This window comes from Aspergillus nomiae, assembly GCF_001204775.2.
Source record: "Aspergillus nomiae NRRL 13137 chromosome Unknown contig00099, whole genome shotgun sequence".
Taxonomy (NCBI): Eukaryota; Fungi; Ascomycota; class Eurotiomycetes; order Eurotiales; family Aspergillaceae; genus Aspergillus; species Aspergillus nomiae.
In genome coordinates, this window is record NW_015378154.1 from 55,994 (window position 1) to 76,565 (window position 20,572).

Below are 20,572 nucleotides of genomic sequence, written 5' to 3' on the forward strand. Positions count from 1 at the left end.
ACCCAACGCCGTTTATGCACATCTATCAAGATCCAAAAAAAAAGCAAAGCAAGGCCACTGGTAGGCCCAAATGAGCAATATAAACTGTGGTGTAACGTCTACGCATTAAAGATGGCTTTCATGTCGGCACAAGCGTCGCGATAGAGGATATCTACCTGTTCCTGATCACGCCACGGGTTCGGAGACTTGTCCCAGGCATGCGGTACTTTCTCAATCATCATGGCGCGGACATGCTTGCCAATATCTTGTAAACGACGCACGAATTGCTGGCCTTCATTGAGGAGCATGTCCCATTCACAGATGTACAGAAAGATGTCATGGGGGAGGGCATCGGCGAGAAGGTCATCCGCGGCCCGAACGGGCGATGCATACGGCGACCGGCGGTCCACAAGATCGGGCAAATATGCCTCATCGAATAAATTGGTGAAGAACTCCGGGAGGGTCTTATCGGGCATGATACTCGCATTCCGCCGAAGCTCACGGGATTCTTCGAAATCCAAGATGGGATACCAGCAAAAGATAGCAACGATATGGACGTCGCTGGCGGAAGCATCGACAAGCTGTTCGGTAGACCCTGCGCGGTCCAGCCATGGGTCGCGGGATCCTGACACATTAGACTGCGGAGGCGTAAAGGTACCGTGACCGCCAGATTGCCACCAGCCGAAAACCCGCTGAGAGCGATGCGTGAGACGTCCAGCCCTAGCTCAATGGCATGGGCAGAGAGATACTGGATCGCTCGCACCCCGTCATCTACAGCGGCGGGAAACGGATGTTCGGGGGCTCGACGGTATCCGACGCTGACCATGACGGCGCCCACTTCCGCCAGGACGGACTGGGCCCAGCGACTATCATCGGTCGGACATCCTAGGGTGAACCCACCCCCATGAAAGTTAACCACTACTGGAAATCTGCGACCTTCTTTAATATCTTGAGAGTACTCGGGTGGACAGTAGAAGTACAAATCAATCCGTGACGAACCGGACGGGATGGATCGGACGAAAGAGCGACGAGGAGGCCGTGGGAACGAAATATGGTGGATGAACATGCCAATGCGCATGAGGAACCGCCAAAAGACGGCCTGCACGAGAAGCCACCATCGCGACGACGCCATGACTAACAGAATATAGCCCTTGTCGAAGGGGCGAACACAGATTATTAAGGCGTGGAGGTTGGAGAATCAGAAGGGAAGGAAAAGACGACCATGAATGATTAAGATCAGTACAGAGACGATCGCAATTCACGGAATACGAAGAGCCGGAAAGATTACGGGAGGAAGAAAATTGACTTGGACTCTGGTGGGAGGCAAATGGGGAAAGTCAAAAGAACTGGGGAATAGTAATCAATGGCCTGAATGGATCATGGAGGAACTAAGGAAAAGCCAAGCCGGGAATGGGGACACCAGAATGTATGTACTATGTAGGTACGTATGTACGTCTGTATGTAGAGTGGTAGTCGGAGGAGGACGACTTGTCCGGGTTGATAAGGGCACCAGGGGTCACAGAACGGAGGGAGGCAATCAGAAACAGGGAACTATGGGAATTGTCTCATAATCCGATCATTCTAGACGCCAACGCTATGGAAACTTGGCTTGGTAAGAAAGGGTTCATTATGAGAAATCTGAGAAAGATTCCGAGGTACCCTAGCCGATGACATCACGTTTGTTCCGGACCCTGACAAAGTCAAAATGCAACCTTTTCTTCTCGTTTCTCCCCTTTCAACCCTTTTTCTTCTTTTTAAGTTCGATATTTAACTCTCTGACATCCCCCGCAAGAGTCCCGCGCTTTTCAACAAATCTTACACTCTCCAATTGACCCTGGCCCTCGTCGTAGAGATCGGCTCCCCGACTCGTACCCGTCCCGCTGTGTGCCCCTCCTTCAACGGGGTAAAGCGGCTTTGTCAAAGTTTACTCTTCTGAATGATTCGGTCGTCCATTACGCAAACGCAGTAATCATGTCCATCAAACGGGCCCTTTCCAAGATCGTCCCCAACAAAATTGATACCAATGACTCGTCTCCCGCCCCCAGCAGGCGTTCGGGGTCAATGTCCCCTCGACGCAGTATCCTGAGCGGATTCTTGCGGGATCGTGGCGGCTATGCCTCTTCTTCGGATGATGTTTCTGATGACTCTTCGTCCCCCACTACCGGGACGATGAGCAAAAACCAGCAGAAACGCCTTGCGCGTCAGCAGCGCCGACAACAGCGCTCTCGTCTCAGCGAAGAGCATCACTCTGAAGAATCTGAACGTCACAAGGAGGCTGTTGCAGCTGCCGCTCGTGAAGAGACTGCAGAGATGAAGGCTCGCTATGGCGAGCTGCCCCTCCTCCAGTCGCGCTCTCGCCAGCGGGAGCTCCGGACCAAGTTTGAGGATATCTCGGCGGACTCGGTGGGCAAGGAGGTCCTCTTCACGGCGCGTTTGCATATCATCCGTCGCATGAGTGCCAAATTGGTTTTCCTTGTTTTTCGCCAACAGCTTTACACTTTTCAGGGTGTTTTGCATGAATCCCCCGGCAAGAGCTCCATCGCCATGGTTCAATGGGTCGAGCACCTGCGTGTGGGCTCTATAGTGCAGGTTCGTGGCACGGTTCAAGCCCCAGAGGTGCCAGTGCTAGGGTGCACCATTCATGATGTTGAACTGGCCATTGATGCGATTCACGTTGTCGTTCGGCGGGACGAACCGGTCCCGTTCAGCGTCTATGAGGCCGAGATCCAGACCCCCGAGGAAGAGCGCGTTGAAGGTCGGCGTAGTCACATCCCTGACCGCACGCGTCTAACCAACCGTTTGCTGGACTTGCGTACGCCCACATCTCAATCAATCTTCCGCATTCAATCAGCGGTGGGAAATCTGTTCCGGACCGCCCTTGATGAGCAGAATTTCATCGAGATTCATACACCCAAGCTGCAAGGGTCCGCCACTGAGTCTGGAGCCAGTGTATTTGAGGTAAATTACTTTGGTCGTGATGCTTTCCTGGCTCAGAGCCCCCAGTTGGCCAAACAGATGGCCATCGCGGCGGACTTCGGTCGAGTGTATGAAATTGGCGCTGTGTTCCGCGCGGAGAATTCCAACACCCATCGCCATTTGACAGAGTACACTGGACTGGATATTGAAATGGCAATTGAAGAGCACTACCATGAGATGCTGGAGGTTCTAGATGCTGTGATCAAGAGTATCCTGAAAGGCGTCTATGGTCGCTTCCGTCGCGAGATCGAGATTGTGAAACAACAATTCCCGTCGGACGACGTCGTTTGGCTCGAAGAAACGCCAATCATCCGGTTCTCCGACGGTATCAAGATGCTCAACGACTCCGGGTGGCGTGATGAGGAGGGAAATCTCTTGCCGGTAGATGATGACCTACATACTCGCGATGAGATTCGCCTCGGCGAGCTCGTCAAGGAGAAGTACGGCACGGACTACTACATTCTGGACAAGTTCCCCATCGGTGCACGTCCTTTCTACACGATGCCCGATCCTGATGACAACCGCTTCACTAACTCCTTTGACATCTTTATTCGGGGCCAAGAGATCGTCTCAGGCGGTCAGCGTATCCATGATCCCCATATGCTCGAGGAAAATATGCGCCGTGTGGGCATCAATCCTGACACCATGGAGGAATATATGGAAGGCTTCCGATGGGGCGCACCTCCCCACGCCGGGGCTGGCGTGGGCCTGGAGCGTTTCTTGATGCTTCTTCTCAAGTTGGGCAACATTCGTCTCGCTTCTCTCTTCTATCGTGATCCTAAGAGTTTCCCCGCTAAGCCCCCAACTTTGCAATTGCGGCACCCAGAGTCCTCGACCGTCGAACCATCCTGGGTCCGCGACAGAAAAGGTCACTTGGCGCCCGATGAGAGCCACCTGCAGCCGATAGAGCATCTCATCGCCAATTATGGTGATGCGACCTCTACATCATGGGGAGATGAGCGATTCAAGATCTGGCGTGACATGGCGACCGGCGCAGCAATCTCGTACGTGCCTAGCACCAGCAATTATGCAGTGATCCCAGGTGATCCTCTGTGCGACGCTCGGCAGTATTCGCGCGTGATCACTCAGTTCCTGCAATGGATGCGCCGGGAGACCAAGTATAAACCCGTTTGGCTCTTATGTTCCCCTCAGGTTGAGGCGATCCTGGGCGAGAAGCTTGGCTGGCGTAGTTTGTCTTGCATCGCAGAGGAGCGTGTAGATCCGTCCCGCAACCAAGCTGCTTCAGATGGCGAAATTGCTCGGAAGATCCGACACTCGGAGAGCGAGGGGGTCAAACTCGTGAGCATGAATCAGGGTGAGATGGTACCGGACAACATCCGCGAGAAGATTGACCAGCGCATCCAAGACTGGCTGTCCAACCGTAAAGGCACTCAAGTGCACCTGTCTGAGATTCATCCATGGCGTGATCATGCCCATCGCTGGTATTTCTATGCGGTCGACAAGGAAGGTACTATTTGTGCCTTTGTCGCCTTGGCCACCCTATCCCCATCCCATGGCATGCAGGTGAAATACAGCTTCGACTTCCCCGGGTCTCCCAATGGTGTCATTGAGCATATCGTTACTCACGCCATCCAGACAGCGGCTCGGTCTGGAGTCAAGTCGCTTACTTTTGGTGCTGGCGCCACCACCACTCTTACTCCGGGGCACAATATGCACGGAGCCAAGGTGAAGATGCTGCAGCATACCTATGAAACCTTGGCGAAGCAGTTCCATTTGGTTCGCAAGAGCGAGTTCCGTGCGAAACTGGGAGCACAGGACGATCCCCTTTACATTGCCTATCCACCTCATGGGCTAGGGTCGAAGGGTATTCGGGCTGTCCTTCACTTTTTCGAAGATTAATGTTCTGTCTTCTTATGTCAGGCGTTTATGACAGAGGGCTATTCTTGACAGATTTGTTATTTTGAGCATTTCAACCCTCCCCGAAACATATTCCCCAAGTTGTTATGCTGTTTCGTTTCCTTTTCTTTTGGTTCTTTCCAAATAACGACCCATTCCCTCATGCCCTCATGATTTTTATGTGTTTCTGAAATTATGTTATGTTAATCCCTCGCCACGCAAGTAATACATCTAGATGAGGCCATTTAAAACTTAGAGTTTGCATAAATTGAGCCAGATGATATTCAAGCATTTTGCCATTGTTCTTCCTGAATTTTACAGACGACCAATACATATATATATATATTTATCTACCTTAGCTCATTACTTATCTTTCTTATCATCCGGGTGCTGTGAGTTCATGTAATCAACGACCCTTCCCAGCTCTCCCAACACCCACCATCCGATCACCACCGCTAAGCATCCAACAACAAATATATAACATGCCGTCGGTACCAGCGACTGCGGGAAGATGTTCCATAAAAAGGGATCGAGGATGATGTCCGCTGCAACCGGAGGGACATTCTCCATTAGTGTCTTATTAAGAGAAAAGTAGTCCGCCGCCGCAGTGACACGAAGGAAGAGCACTGAATCAGAGGTAGGTGCTTGATCATGAAACGAGGACAATTTGCGAGGAACAGCGTTAGACTGAGGGGAGGCGAGATGGGCTTGGGAATACAGGCTGATCGAGGAGAAGAGGGCGGGATCATCAATGGCTTGTGGAAGGGTGTGCGTTGCTAAGGTAAAGACCGTCGGTTCCTTTGACTGCTTGTCAGCTAATTTTCTTTGATCGCCTTGCTGGACATCGACGGAGGGTATACAAGGACGTACAGTGGCCAACCAACACACCCGCACCTCATACCGTTGGCCGGGGTTCAGGTTCTCGAGGAAATACCATGAATCTGTACCCGGGGACTCGTTGGTCGGAAATGTAGCGTTTATTCTGGTTCGGAGAACGGGACTAGAGGGGGAGAGACGATCTAGACCTAGGTCATCGAGGGTAGGATCGACCGTGGGGATGGTGAGGGGTTGCGGAGCGATGAAGATCGTTTTCTCGACATTGGCGACGGCGAGGAACGCGACGGTGCAGATTAAGAAAAGGTATTGGAGTAGCATCATGACAACGATTTCAATATGTTCGATTGATGCTTTTGCTAGACGGTCATGGTTTTAATCCATACGCAGTCAGGTACGGTAGACTGGCTGTATGTATATATGCAGTAGGTGAGGTAGATCTGATATAGACGTTAAATTCCTAAAGATCTTAGATGGGATGGATTCAGTGCCAATACAAACTTACTATCAATTAGACCATTGTGTAGCCGTCTCGGTGACGAGAAATAGAGCACTATCTGTCTGAGCTCCAATCGACGTGAGTACTTTCAATAGTACATACCTCTGTCGCAAGCTGTTCGGATACTAGTCAATGCAATACAGCTGCAGGAAGACATGCCGTCATTCACACGTGATTGACCCTTGCCGTGGACTAAACCTAAAAGGATCGCTGAGTCAGCGGTGGGCTGGAAGGGCGGTCACGGAATGGGCAGGGCCAATCAGAAAAGGAGTTGTGGACGACGCGACCCAACGGATGGATCAACAACGAAAAGGTGGAAGTCCTGCTTTTGGGTTGACAGCGCATCGCAAGACCACAACAAATTGACCGATCTTTCGGGCCTTGAGCGATTGTTTAATTGATCCCCCTAGTCTATTTTTCTCCTCGTCAATCACCCCAAGGGTTTGTTCTCCTCCCCCAATTTCCTCCCACCGGTTCCCCTTTCCCTCTCTTTTGTTTCTTCTCCCAGGTGGTGTTTTTTTCGTTTACTTACCCCTGAAACTTCCTTACAGATCAGGGCATTTTTCCCCCTCTAAAGTCCTTCCACATTCCACCCACTCCGTTTCACACACCCCCCTCCTTCCAATCTTAATTCCTTTGTCACTTCGACATTCGTCCCCTTTAGACTCGACAAGATGAGAGAAGTTATTAGTTTGAACGGTATGTGTTTTCTCATCTTTTCCTCACACCGCCTCCTCCACGGGAGTCGGTCTGTTGACCGTTACTAATTGTTTTTACGTGTGCAGTTGGTCAGGCTGGTTGCCAGATCGCCAATTCTTGCTGGGAGGTACGAAGATAGAAATATACTAGAAGATAGAGGTGATCGGAATGTAACCACTCAAACTAACACTATGGTTCTCTAGCTCTACTGCCTTGAGCACGGCATCCAGGTACGTGATCACGATGACAATCCATCCATCTTCATCTCAATCGGGCAGATAGACTAATCGGTATACGATAGCCCGATGGTTACCTGACCGAGGAACGCAAGAAGGAAGACCCTGACCATGGTTTCAGCACTTTCTTCTCCGAAACTGGTACGTCGCCTTGACTTGTTATCTTGCCGCCGAACTCTCTAACAGGCCATCGTGTCCTAGGTCAGGGCAAGTATGTTCCTCGTACCATCTACGCCGATCTGGAACCCAATGTTGTCGATGAGGTCCGCACTGGCACCTACCGTACCCTTTTCCACCCCGAGAACATGATCACCGGCAAGGAGGATGCCTCAAACAACTATGCCCGTGGTCACTACACCGTTGGCAAGGAGATGATCGACCAGGTCCTCGATAAGGTTCGCCGTGTGGCCGACAACTGCGCTGGTCTCCAGGGCTTCCTCGTCTTCCACTCCTTCGGTGGTGGTACTGGTTCCGGTTTCGGTGCTCTCCTGATGGAGCGTCTCTCCGTGGACTACGGCAAGAAGTCCAAGCTGGAGTTCTGCGTCTACCCTGCCCCCCAGAACGCCACCTCCGTTGTTGAGCCCTACAACTCCATCCTGACTACCCACACCACCCTTGAGCACTCCGACTGCAGTTTCATGGTTGACAACGAAGCCATCTACGACATCTGCCGCCGCAACCTTGGCATCGAGCGCCCCAGCTATGAGAACCTGAACCGCCTGATTGCTCAGGTTGTCTCCTCCATCACCGCCTCCCTGCGTTTCGATGGTTCCCTGAACGTGGATCTCAACGAGTTCCAGACCAACCTGGTCCCCTACCCCCGTATTCACTTCCCTCTCGTTGCCTACGCTCCCGTCATCTCCGCGGCCAAGGCCTCCCACGAGGCCAACTCCGTCAACGAGATCACCATGTCTTGCTTCGAGCCCAACAACCAGATGGTCAAGTGTGATCCCCGCAATGGCAAGTACATGGCTACCTGCTTGCTCTACCGTGGTGATGTTGTGCCCAAGGAGACCCACGCCGCCGTTGCTACCCTCAAGACCAAGCGTACCATCCAGTTCGTTGACTGGTGCCCTACTGGCTTCAAGATCGGTATCTGCTACCAGCCCCCTAAGCAGGTTCCTAACGGTGACCTTGCCAACCTCAGCCGTGCTGTGTAAGTTCCCTGTCTTCCTCCCCCGTGCAAAATGTCAGAGATCTGACCCGTTATAGCTGCATGCTGTCCAACACCACCGCTATCTCCGAGGCCTGGTCCGCTCTCGACCACAAGTTCGACCTCATGTACTCCAAGCGTGCTTTCGTTCACTGGTACGTTGGTGAGGGTATGGAGGAAGGTGAATTCTCTGAGGCCCGTGAGGACTTGGCTGCCCTCGAGCGTGATTACGAGGAGGTCGCCAGCGACTCGCTGGAGGAAGAGGTTGAGGCTGAGTACTAAGTCTAAAACACCGCTCGGTCAGCATTCCGACCATGGTTGCGCTCAACCATGTTTTCGGACGCTGATAGCGATTGTTTCCGAGTTGTAGTGCTGGGGACAGGTGTTGGCCAAGGTTAAGTGATTGAACCGCCTGCAAATAAGAGAGAAGCTTGGATTAGCACAGACTTTGTTTTCTTTGTCTGATATATTTTTAATATCCCTGAAATAGCGATGAATTTACCGCTCCTTCCACATGTAGCTCTTGCACGGTAGAATTGGTTAAGAATGCAAAGGTGTGATTGAATAGTAAAGCTGTATTGGTATACCGAGGACCACCAGGGACAAGACTGGTCACTTACAGTAGCCCACTGACTGAGTAAATTAAGGCAAGTTCATTGCCCTGTATCCTTCATGCAAGCGACTCCACCATGGGTCGCTGCCTTAAGCTCCATACTAATCAGTAGTTGGGTTGAGGGTGTCTGACCGCCCGGCAGAAACCCCCCGGACTCCAAGCCTAAGCTACGGAAGTACTAGTAAATGAACCCAATCCCTCATTTCTCCCCCCTCTAAGTGAACGCTGCCCTTCCAGCTTGTTGCAAGCTCTCGGCAACCCTATCCCGTCCATATTTTCTTACTTGTCCCATTCTTTAACCCCCCGTTCTAAAGTGAAAGTGCCATCTTTTTCTACTATCGCAACTCGATCGGGGCATTAATTTCCGCCGTTCCGTCCAACGTTACCTCATCCAGAAGGCAGCGCTTTGACCATCCATGCCCGTGGCATCTTCTGGATAAGTTGGCAACCCTGAAACGTTGAAGACCCCTTGTCGAGCATCCCGGGAAGATTGCTTAGAAAGAGGGGAGGCTTGTCCCTCCGGAATTACAGCTATGGCTGACAACAGTAAGTCTTGCCAGTAATGACGCAACTCAGATGCGGGTGGGAAAGCTCTCAGGGGATGGGTGCACCCGTATACGATGGATACAGCGGAACTGACGGGTTTCCTTTTTACTTCCAACAGCACGACACCCGAACCTCAATCTGACTCCTGAGGAAAAACGCGTTTTTTATCAGCTCTTCCAAGCTGCCGACACAACTAATCTGGGTGTCATCACTGGCGAAGTCGCCGTCCCATTCTTTGAAAAGACCAAGTTAGCCCCCGACACTCTCGGCTTGGTACGTCGATGCACAACGAGTTCCACTGCACACCCCCTGGTATCCCTACGGAAGGACCCTAGCTAACAGTATCTGGGGTGTGCTGTAGATATGGCAAATTGCGGATAGGGAGAATCGCGGTCTCCTGACCCCCGCTGGGTTCGGTGTTGTCTTGCGGTTGATCGGGCACGCTCAAGCCGGCCGTTCCCCGTCAGAGGAATTGGCTTTACAACGTGGGTTACTCGCTGCTGTTTAGTTTGTATTCTTGTAGAATTTCTGAGAGCATGATGTTGACTACAATTTTGACCAATTTAGCCGCGCCGCTACCCAGGTTCGATGGCATTCAAGTCGATACGTCTGCCCCCACTCGTGAGGCAGGCGCAACAAGTCCTCCTCCAACTCCTGGAGCATCAATCCGTGTTCCCCCGTTGAACCCAGATGATGTGAATAAGTTCTTGTCGCTGTTTGAGAAATCGGACGTCTCCAGGAGTGGTGTTCTCTCAGGCACGCAATGCCCACACTTCAAGAACGGATAGATCTCAGCTAACCATGTAAATGATTATAGGCGAGATAGCTAAACAAATTTTCGAACGCGCAAGGCTGCCCAATGAAATCCTTGGCAGAATATGGAATCTCGCAGACACCAAGCAACGTGGTGCCCTGGATGCGACCGAGTTCATCATTGCCATGCACCTTTTGACCTCCTACAAATCAGGTGCAATGAGAGGAATTCCTCAGACCCTACCGCCGGGCCTATATGAAGCCGCTGCGCGAAGGGGATCTAGCCGTGCTTCCATTGGTTCCCGTCCTGGACTTGATGTTCCCCCGGTGCCCGCAATTCCAAAGCAATTTACTGGACCACAACGGACACAGAGCCCTATCAACAGGCCTTTTGGGTCCCCCGTTTCTGCACAGTCTACCGGTGCTGATTGGCTGATCACTCCTCACGAGAAAGCACAATTCGATAGTATCTTCTCAACCGTTGATTCCGCAAAGCTTGGCAAACTCACCGGGGACCAGGCTGTGACTTTCTTCATGAATGCGCAACTACCCGAGGAAACGCTTGCTCAAATTTGGGATTTGGCCGATATCGATGCTGATGGACAACTAACGAAGGATGAATTTGCAGTTGCTATGTATTTGGTTCGTCAAGTACGCAGTGGAAAGGAGCCGCTCCCACAGGTTCTGCCTCCAGCTTTGATTCCGCCGAGTATGCGTCGCCCTGGCTCTGCTCAGGTGGCCCCGGCTCCTATACCTGCGCAGGCTACGGGTATGGCTCAAGCAGCTGCCCCTGCACCGGCTGTTCGGTCGGCCGCAGATGATCTGTTCGGTCTCGACTCTCTCTCAGCCCCGACTCCGGCTGCAGCTCCTGCGCAGGTACCCCACTCTACAGGTGGTTCGAATGTGCCATTCCAGATGCCTGCTTCCCCAACAGCTCGAGCATCCCCCCCAAGCACTTCAACAACCTTCAAGCCTTTTGTCCCGACCTCATCCTTTGGGCAAAGCCTTCAACCACAGACGACGGGTGCCTCATCCAGTGTTGGCCCCACCGCTCGTTCACCTGCGTCACCGTCAGATGACCTTCTCGGAGATAATGACCCTGAAGAGTCCAACAAACTGACACAGGAAACAACGGAGCTTGCCAATCTTTCTAATCAAATAGGCTCATTAGCGAATGAAATGCAAAATGTCCAGGTTAAACGCACCTCAGCGGAGCAGGAACTGTCTCAAAATTCCCAGCAAAAGCGCGATTTCGAAGCTCGGCTTTCTCAGGCCAGGACAATGTACGAGCAGGAGGTCAAGAATTTCAAGGCTCTCGAAGAACGACTTAATGCGTCTAAGGCCGAGACCAACAAGCTACAGCAGGAGTACGCGTTGATTGAGGGAAGCAGGCAGGATCTGCAGAACCAGTACGATCAAGTATCTGCTGCGCTCACTGCTGATCAGCAGGAAAATGCAAGTCTGAAGGAGAAGATCCGGCAGGCGAATGCTGCTGTCGCTCAGCTCAAACCGGCGCTCGAAAAGGCCCGTTCTGAGGCTCGACAGCAGAAAGGTTTGGCGGCAATCAACAAGAAGCAGCTTGCTACTGTAGAGGGTGAAAAAGGGAAGCTGCAGGAAGAAATAGATAGCCTCTCGAAGGAGCAAACCTACGAGCCAGATGAGAGCGTGGCTGCTGCCAGCGCCATCCCTAGCGTCAGCAGTCCAGCTGCCTCAACAACTAGCCAGAACACAAACCCGTTCTTCAAACGCCAGATGACTGGCTCTAGTGAGAGCAACGCTCTGTCACCTCAGGTCTCAAATGATCAGCAGCGTGCTTTTGATAGCCTATTCGGCCCATCTCTCGGAACTCCAGTCAACACAGCCACTCCGCCGCCGCCGACTTCCTTCCGCGCTGACTCTCATCCAACTTCGATCAAGTCCGCAACCTCTGGAGCACCGACCCCGTCGGCATCCCCTCCACCGCCCGCCACTGCGTTCTTCAACGAACCTCCAGCCCCGTCCCAGTCTAGGCAGCTCACGCCAAATGTGCTTCCATTTGGCGAGGCACAGTCGGCGACCTCCTCGACGATGGTTTCGCCACCTGCTAGTAGATATGATACGCCAGATTTGAGTCCACCTGCTCAATCTGGAGCTAGCGAGGCTGGGCCTACCTCTGCATCCGCGGCGTTCGATGAGTCTGAGGAATTGAAGCAGAAGTTCCCAGAAATTCCCGGTGAAACCGAACAATTTGCAAATACCGCTGTATCGTCTTCCAGTGAAGAAAAGCCTGTGGAAAAGAAAGATCCCAGCTTCGATGAGCTTTTCGGTGGACCAGCGCATCAGCGTTCAAAATCTCAGAAAGAAAATGACTTCGAGGAAGCATTCGCCTCTATGAAGCAGGGCACTGTCCCAAACAAGACCAATGGTGCACCAGCTGCCTCCGAATTCCCACCCATTCGTGAATTCGATGATGACGACGATGATGATGACAGCACAGATAGCGAGGCGCCCATGGGATTCGATGATAATTTTATCCCTGTTGCCCCCCCGCAAAGTCAGATAGCATCCAAACCTCCAGCCGCGGACTCGCAGCAAAGCCTTCCCAAATATGAAGAAAGTGTTCAGAAAGAAGCCGCCGGGGATGCTCCTGAGTTCAACGGTCTTTTGCCAAAACGTGAGGACCCCACAGCTTTTCCCGATGCTCCTCATTCCGTTGAATCAAGCACCGGGGCACCGGTTGTTCACGGGGAACCGCAGCCTGAAACTGCCAAGGAGACAGCCGTGCCTCCTAGCCAGAAGCCCAGTGCCCCGGACTTTGAGGCGGCCTTCGCAGGTCTCAATCTAGCACCCGCTAAGGAGAGTGAGGATGATGACGACTTCGAAGCGCCCGATAATAAGAATAACCACGACTTCGATTTCTCTTTTGACTCCCCAACACAACGGAAGGCATCCTCTCCTGGCCCTGGTGCAGGCAACGCCGCTTCTTCAGACTTCTTCAATTTTGACCAGAACGTCGCCCCTTCATCCCCTGGAGGTGCCGCACCCCCATCTAACTCCAATGACAAGCCTCAGACCCACGATTGGGAAGCGCTGTTTGCGCCACTTGACAACGTCCAGGGTCCTGGTGCCACCAATGGCACTAACACTACTACATTAACGTCACCAACCGGCCATGATGGAAAGACACCAGGCTGGGCTCTCCAGACCGGCACAGAAGATGACCAATTTCTTCAGCGCTTGACCGGCATGGGTTTCCCTCGTGAGGAATCACTTGCCGCATTGGAGAAATTTGATTACAACCTTGACAAGGTAAATACACCCATCACCCCGAAAATACAGTTAACTAACAACCATCTTCCTTCCAGGCGGTAGATCACCTGACATCGAAATCTTAATACTTTCCTTTTCCGTTTCTTCTCTATAACCATGCACATAGTTTTCCCTTTACTCACCCACTCGCTCGACACTTTATCTTCCTTCCTTTTGCCTTTTCTTTACCTTACTCTGTATTTGATCTATTGGTTGGCTCGCATATCGTTACTGCTGTCATGTATATTCCCCAGCGGTACTTCCTCAACCCTACCCATGTAATGTAAACCCATATGCTTGTTTGACAGAAAGAATATGAAGTCGGAGGAGTGATGGACAGATGGTACTATGGACCTAGCTAAATCTGAAAATACTCCGCACCAGCATCAGACTAGGTCTGAGGTAGTTAATAATTTTACGACATTGTTGCAAACATGATCCTGATCTATGGCTTCATTACAGACGATGTAGCTTCTTACGATGATACAAGCATTATTGGACAGCGAAACGTCTGCTTCCTTGCGCCACGGAGAACACTTCATATGGACATGTCACTTTCCTCGAATATAACGATTTGTCATAATTTAGTGTCGTATAACATCCACCATACCTACAGGGACTTCGCTGCGTTCCAGATAAAAAAGTGAGGGACGGTTTGCTAATAAAAAAATGAAATAATGGAGAGAGTGGCTAAGAAATACTGAAGGGCCACCCACACTCGAAATCGTCGGGCCGACAGAAAAGAAAAAAAAGAAGGTCAAAAGGTCAAAAGAGGTCGACGATTCTTTATAAAGAGCTACGTAACCATATGGGCGCTCAGACATAGTGAATGTAATACCTTCCATACGTGTAGGTCGAGTATCATTCAACGGGGGGCTTCGGACCCAGTATCGGCTCCGTTCAGTGAACTTTTCTCATGCAGTGTTGAAGTTCGTTGCATTGAAACCACTGCCTCTAGTAAGCGAGACGCTCAAAGTAAGAATAGTAAATGAAGAGAAACCTTACCGAAGTCTTCTTTCTGTCGTTGTCTAGAAGCTTTGCTTCTGGGCCATCTCCCATTCATGATATTGTCAAAGCCCTTGGAGTCCTGTAACAGGTAATATAAACCACCCATCACGCAGAACACACCGATTGAGAATACCCATGTACGGACGACGGTGACGATAGAGGTCTGACCTCCGACAAACCATCCAAATAGGCAAAAGAAGGTTGCCACCAGGTCTACTACCAGGATAGCTCCCATAAGCTGCCAGGAAGGGACTGAGGACCAGAAGGGGCCTTCCGCACGTGTGATAAAGATAAGCCAATTCTCAGTTAGCGAGATTTCTAGGAACAAGACTTCATCTCGTTTTCCAAAGTTTTGCACGATCCCTCCCTGTTCACCACCGGACAGCATGGTGGATAGCGTGACCCAAGTGCCTATCGCTAGAACAATCCCAAGTAGGACGGACATTCCCCATAGCCTAGGCAGGTTCCACTTCACAGGTGTTTTCGAATAGGGCGCTTTGTCATAAGCTATAGCCAACGTGGCAATGTCGGCAAATATAGCAATAAAAACCACAAGCTGTATGTTCAAACTTTCGTTCATAATGGCTATCCAGAGTCCCAAAAATATCTCGAGGTGCAGGGACAGTGCAATTCGATACACCACATAAGCGTGCATACGATGAAATATTTGACGGGATGTTTTCAAAGCATCAATAATGGCAGATAGACCAGGTGCTAGAAAAACTATATCAGCTGCAGTACGGGCTGCGTCTGAGGAGCCCTCAACTGCAATCCCGGCGTCGGCTTTCTTCAGCGATGGAGCGTCGTTGACACCATCGCCAGTCATTGCCACTAGGTAGCCTCGTTGCTGAAGGATATCAACAACATTATACTTGTGTTGAGGGAAGACTTCAGCGAATCCATCGGCGGCTTCGACGAAGTCATAAACCTGAGACCCAGGCATTGTTCCTTTTCCACCGAGGCCGAGGCGTTCGGCGTTATACACATTTGTGCCCAGTCCAAGTTGACGCGACGTCTCACGGGCAATCCCGACTGCATCGCCAGTGAGCATCTTGATTGACAGGCCGAGCGACTTGGCTTCATGTATGGTCTTTGCAGTATCATGTCGAGGAGGATCTGAGCATGGCATTATGCCAAGTATTTCCCATTCACGTTCACTGCGCTTTCGAGCAACACCGAGTGAGCGAAAACCACGTACTGCAAAGTCTGCCACTCTATTCATATAGGCCACCTCTACCTCCTCTGGTATCGGGTGGTCCTTTTTGACTGTCCTTAGCACAAAAATAGGAGCTCCTTTCATGCAAATGATTCGCTCGCCCTGGGGAGACTGCACTATGGCTATGACTTTCTTTGACACTGGGTCAAATGGGAAGAATTCGAGCTTTTTATACTGTGTGAGCGCATATTTCGCCTCTGGATAACCCTTGAGCGCTTTTAGGAAAGCTCTGTCAATAGGGTCCATACCCTTCTTCTTTCGCGAAGAGGCCAAACAAGCTGTGAGCATTAGATCCTCTGAGTTCACACCGGGAACAGTGTAGGGCTCCGCCAAAGACAGCTTATTCCTTGTTAATGTACCAGTCTTGTCGGAGCACAGTATCTCAACACCAGCCAGTGACTCGATTGCGGAAAGCCTTTGGACAATGGCCTTCTTCTTGGCTAGATAAGCTGCCCCCACTGCCATTGTTGTAGTTACCACAGCAGGCAGGCCGACAGGCACACCGATCATAGTAATGGCCAAGGTAAACTCCAAGATGGTGACGATACCATTCGAGCGGTAAAAGGATGATACCCAAACGACGAGGAGAGTCATTATAACGAGTACAAGCAAGACAATACTGATACCGTTCAAAACTTCAGTAAAATGTCCTGTCCCGGAGGTGGCGGCACTAACCAGGGCAGCGGCACGCCCTACGAAGGTATAGTCGCCAGTAGCAGTGACAACAAGACGGGCTTGACCATGCTTCACAGCCGACGATGAATAACAGGTGTCTCCGTCGGTTTTGTCAACAGCAAAAGATTCACCGGTGATTCCAGACTGGTCCACTTGAAGGACGCTACTCGTCAAGACCCGACCATCTGCGGGGATTATGGTGCCCTGCCCACGGTTAGAATGTCAACATACCAGAGGCGCACTATAAAGTCGCAGAATGAATTACCTCTTCGATTTCTAGTATATCTCCGGGCACCACATCTGAAGCATCGACTTCGGCAAGGTGACTGTTGCGCAGTACGACAGCTTTGAGGGCCAACGTTTTCTTCAGTTCATCTACAATAGATCCAGCCTGAAACTCTTGAATAAAACCGACAGATGCGTTGAGTATCAGTAGAGCACAAATAACACCGAAGTCAACCCAGTCTCGGAGACCAACTGCTAGAATTGCAGCTGCCTATGCCAGTGGCGTATCGAAGAGGGCTTATAAGCGAAGATCACGACATGCGAGGGCCAAATATACGTACCTCCATCACAAATTGAACAGGACCAACGAAGTATGAGAGAAACTTGAGGACTAAGTTTTCTTTTTGTTCTTTCATCTGATTGAATCCATACTTCTTTCGACGGAGTAACACCTCGGGCTCGGTAAGACCTGTACTGGGGTCTGTCTGAAGCAGTTCCTCCGAGATACAACAGGTTTTGCTTTTTTCATCTTGTCCAATGTCATTGAAATCGAGGTTGCCGTCTATGGACTCGAGCTCGTCGATAAGAGCATCTATGTCCTCAATGTCTTCTCCACCCTCCGCATTCTCGGTGAATGATTTGTATTCAGCCGATACTCTTGCCACGAGCTGTTCCTTTGGGTCCACATAATCTTGGCTGGAAGACGCCCCATCACCGTGAGGGGCCCCCGTGGTGTCCAGGCTATGCTGAATACTAGGCATTGGGAGCTTGTGAAAGACTGATATAAGTTGCTAAGATGAAACGGATTTGCGATGGGTTATAGATATGTTATTCGTATTCAATAGAATATGCAAATGATTCAGTGATGAGATATGCAGGCCTCCGATAGAAGCTGCAATGATAATTGAGACTGGGAAGAACAGTGAGAAGGAAAAGGAAAGGATAGTAAAGACAACTCGAGGGAAAGAACTATATTTGTGTCATACAAATGGCAAGAACGGCGGCGCGTCCCTACCTAAAAGAATTTACCGTGGCCATGCGAGTCATTGTTAAATAGAAGTGTAGTATTTGAAGGAATGGACGGTTTGCAGGAGTCCTGTTTAAGGAATGGGAGATCAGGTGCTTCTTTCCATAGCTCCCTATTCTGCCATCTACGTGACTGCGTTTGCTTTCAATCTTATACCATACAGTATCACGATACGCCTGTTGATGATATACTACTAAGTACTCAGTAACGCCTCGAAATAAGATCGTTTGTATTCCGATCTTGTCGAGGGATATAGAAAATGAATGTGTTCCGTAGAAGAATTGATGCTCTATAATTAAGAGATTTTCAAGGAGGAAATTCATAGAAATATACGTTCGAATGCGGAATACTCGTAACTTTCCAAGGTTCCAAATCTACTAGGTTCTTTATAGAGGGAATGTATATAGTGTTGGTCGTCCAATCAGATGATGGTGCCGCTGACATAATCCGAACCAAGACGTCATGCTTTCAAAAATACCCCAAACCAAATCGCCAGAAAAACTCCAACTCGGACTCTTGAACCATGACCGTCACCTTTCAACCCATTGGTTGATCTTTAAACAGCTGTATCTACTCGGTTACTTATGCGCCTTATGCTCCACTAGAGCTTTTGTGACCCTTCCGTTCAACTAAAGAGGGCCTCTCGGATCTGCCAACCACGGGAAATCCAGCGCTATTGAACATACCCGTAGTTCCCTGTGACACTACCGATTACGATTACCACTGGGGGCTGTCTGATAATGTTGCATATCTTGGCATTCAAGGAGTTCCTGGTCTATTCTACTGATACCTGAGAAAACAATCGGCGACAGTATCTTTTTGACTCACTTTTAAGGTGCAACGCAGCTTATCGTCTTGATCAGTCCATCTATAGTATAATACAGAAAACATGAACAGGGAGATACCAGGGTTCTACTACGGTAAGTAGGTAGTCGTGTGTCACAACGCCTGCCCGCTCTATCTTACTCCATATACTTCTCTTCCTCTTCTGTTCTGATACTGATATCAAGCCTAGACCCTGAGAAGAAAAAGTACTTCAAGATCGAGGCGAGCCACAAAGCTCCAGTAGGATCCCAATATTCCAAAGATGCTGTTAAGCGCAAACGCAAGGATCAGGAGGTCTGTACCACCTGCACAGACCCGATTTTGAGTTCTTCATTATTGAAACTTCGTAGAAACGCCAACGGAAAGTCCACCTCACTCGGAGGATAGCAAAGGAAAAGATCAAGAAAGCCGCATTCCTATCCAACCCTCTCATTGGGGCAGAGCGAGAGGTTGGAACCCAGATTGTGACCAAAAGTGCTCGGCAAGACCAACGGGGTTTGTTATACGCTGGCCAACTTCGCCGAAACCAGTTGCACCAATTTGAGCCCTGGCCAGATGAATACTCTATCAAACATGTATTGCGCAACCAACGGTCCGGGATTCTGGTCGCTAGTGAGTTGCCTGATTATTGTGTCGTGCTACTCCCTCGGTTGCTAATTGCTTCAAGGTGGCCATCGCGGTGGTGAATCTTCTGTTTCGTGAGCGAAGCCTTTCGGTGCGTGGCGGCTGGCTTTCAAATTGCTAACCGCCACCAGAATATGCTTCCCAGACTGCGATCAGGAAAACTGGACTTACAATCGGACCATGGAACGGGTACTCTTCAAAGAACCCTATAGGGTATGTTGCTCACTCTTCGAAGATTATAATCGCTAGATAGACACTGATGTGCTATGCTCCAGCTGTCTTCCATCTCGTTAAGCCATACTGGATACTTACTGTAGGGTAAACCCACTCAACCAAAGTCCTGGTCACTATGGCTGACCGCATCAGAGCGACAATGGATAGCGGTCCAGACGGCGACTCATTCCTCGCACCACGAATGCTTCCCGATCCTGACGAGGGTGGCGATTACCGCTGGCCTCCAAGCTGTACGTTTCTCCCCTAAAACATAGCGTAACGAGAACCAAACTGACGAACATTGAAAACAGTTTCCCACCCTGTCCGCCTCCGCATGGCATCATCGCTATGGTGCTCCGCACCCTGCCCCGTAGGCACTATGCCCTTTTTCGCGATCGGCACCTCCGACGGGCTCCATACATTGGAAGGCTTCGGAAGCTATTGGGCCCTATCAAAGAAATCATTTGCCAGTGATGTATACACGGGAAAACCAATCCTCCATCGACGGATAGATTCCTCCCACGCCCTTGTTACCAGCGTGGAATGGCTCTCCGCCCAAGTCATCGCCGCGGGACTCAAAGACTCGGCAATATTCCTCCATGACCTTCGCAGTGCCGGAACGGCAACGAGACTCCAGCATTCGCATGCCGTCACTAAAATCAAAAGTGTTGATCCATATCGCATGGTTGTGGCCGGAATAAACTCAGTATGCCCCCCGTCTTATCGACTTCTCCCTGTGCATATCTACGTGTCTGCGGATTGAGGTAGGACAGCTATACCTGGAGAGCAACTGACACAAGAGCAGCTGAAAATGTACGACATCCGCTACCCAGCTAATGGCCTTCAACGCAACCCGAATCCCAATAGCAAACACCACACCTCGACCAAACCGTACCTCAGTTTTTCAGATTATTCACCCGAGGTTATACCCGACTTTGATATCAGCCCTGAGCTGGGTCTCCTAGCAAGTGGTTAGTCTCATATCCTCCTTGCCCTTCTAGCGGAGGTCACTGACTGCCGGATTCGTCATTCACAGCGTCCGATGAGCGCAAGATTCAGCTGTTTTCACTTCGAACCGGCGAGCAGGTTTCTTCACCTCTGTCGAAATACCAGTACGATCATTCCATCTCTTCAGTTTGCTTTGAGTCGGGGAATGGATCTTTGCATGGGCCACAAACTCCAAGTATATTGGTGTGTGCAAAAGATACGGTGGATGAATGGATTTGGTGAAGGGATATATATATTTCACGAATGCAAGCCATGATTGCATGCTAATGGATGATGTTACATATCTGAATTACAAAATTTATTACATTGCACTGAGAA

General features: G+C 50.5%; 7 protein-coding genes across 7 annotated transcripts; 4 read left to right on the forward strand and 3 right to left on the reverse strand.

Annotated features, from left to right (window-relative positions):
• Window positions 1-98: 98 nt before the first annotated feature.
• Window positions 99-1,111, reverse strand: ANOM_004751 (alpha/beta hydrolase; the record flags this gene model as incomplete). The annotated part of the gene is made up of 2 exons (XM_015550008.1): window positions 99-560; window positions 638-1,111. 2 exons carry the CDS (start codon window positions 1,109-1,111, stop codon window positions 99-101), a joined length of 936 nt encoding a protein of 311 aa, XP_015407827.1.
• An 839-nt stretch (window positions 1,112-1,950) lies between these two features.
• Window positions 1,951-4,815, forward strand: erdS (aspartyl-tRNA synthetase, cytoplasmic; the record flags this gene model as incomplete). The annotated part of the gene is made up of 1 exon (XM_015550009.1): window positions 1,951-4,815. One exon carries the CDS (start codon window positions 1,951-1,953, stop codon window positions 4,813-4,815), a length of 2,865 nt encoding a protein of 954 aa, XP_015407808.1.
• Window positions 4,816-5,175: 360 nt separating this feature from the next.
• Window positions 5,176-6,134, reverse strand: ANOM_004753 (uncharacterized protein; the record flags this gene model as incomplete). Its single annotated transcript, XM_015550010.1, has 2 exons — window positions 5,683-6,134; window positions 5,176-5,610 (listed from the first exon to the last, which is right to left on the reverse strand). The coding sequence occupies exons 1-2, from the start codon at window positions 5,968-5,970 to the stop codon at window positions 5,176-5,178; spliced, it is 723 nt and encodes a 240-aa protein (XP_015407826.1). The 5' UTR covers window positions 5,971-6,134.
• A 434-nt stretch (window positions 6,135-6,568) lies between these two features.
• On the forward strand, window positions 6,569-8,749 carry ANOM_004754 (tubulin alpha chain). Its single transcript, XM_015550011.1, has 7 exons — window positions 6,569-6,586; window positions 6,697-6,844; window positions 6,931-6,971; window positions 7,048-7,074; window positions 7,146-7,221; window positions 7,282-8,236; window positions 8,293-8,749. The coding sequence occupies exons 2-7, from the start codon at window positions 6,820-6,822 to the stop codon at window positions 8,513-8,515; spliced, it is 1,347 nt and encodes a 448-aa protein (XP_015407825.1). The 5' UTR covers window positions 6,569-6,586; window positions 6,697-6,819; the 3' UTR covers window positions 8,516-8,749.
• A 630-nt stretch (window positions 8,750-9,379) lies between these two features.
• On the forward strand, window positions 9,380-13,575 carry ANOM_004755 (EF hand domain protein; the record flags this gene model as incomplete). Its single annotated transcript, XM_015550012.1, has 6 exons — window positions 9,380-9,392; window positions 9,511-9,665; window positions 9,754-9,877; window positions 9,960-10,136; window positions 10,210-13,433; window positions 13,490-13,575. The coding sequence occupies 6 exons, from the start codon at window positions 9,380-9,382 to the stop codon at window positions 13,517-13,519; spliced, it is 3,723 nt and encodes a 1,240-aa protein (XP_015407824.1). The 3' UTR covers window positions 13,520-13,575.
• An 828-nt stretch (window positions 13,576-14,403) lies between these two features.
• Window positions 14,404-17,318, reverse strand: ANOM_004756 (plasma-membrane proton-efflux P-type ATPase; the record flags this gene model as incomplete). Its single annotated transcript, XM_015550013.1, has 3 exons — window positions 14,404-16,536; window positions 16,598-16,828; window positions 16,899-17,318. 3 exons carry the CDS (start codon window positions 17,316-17,318, stop codon window positions 14,404-14,406), a joined length of 2,784 nt encoding a protein of 927 aa, XP_015407823.1.
• An 884-nt stretch (window positions 17,319-18,202) lies between these two features.
• ANOM_004757 (uncharacterized protein) lies at window positions 18,203-20,568 on the forward strand. Its single transcript, XM_015550014.1, has 10 exons — window positions 18,203-18,504; window positions 18,600-18,703; window positions 18,760-19,021; window positions 19,077-19,107; window positions 19,165-19,246; window positions 19,309-19,346; window positions 19,400-19,497; window positions 19,558-19,952; window positions 20,052-20,217; window positions 20,283-20,568. Exons 1-10 carry the CDS (start codon window positions 18,474-18,476, stop codon window positions 20,474-20,476), a joined length of 1,401 nt encoding a protein of 466 aa, XP_015407822.1. The 5' UTR covers window positions 18,203-18,473; the 3' UTR covers window positions 20,477-20,568.
• Window positions 20,569-20,572: the final 4 nt, after the last annotated feature.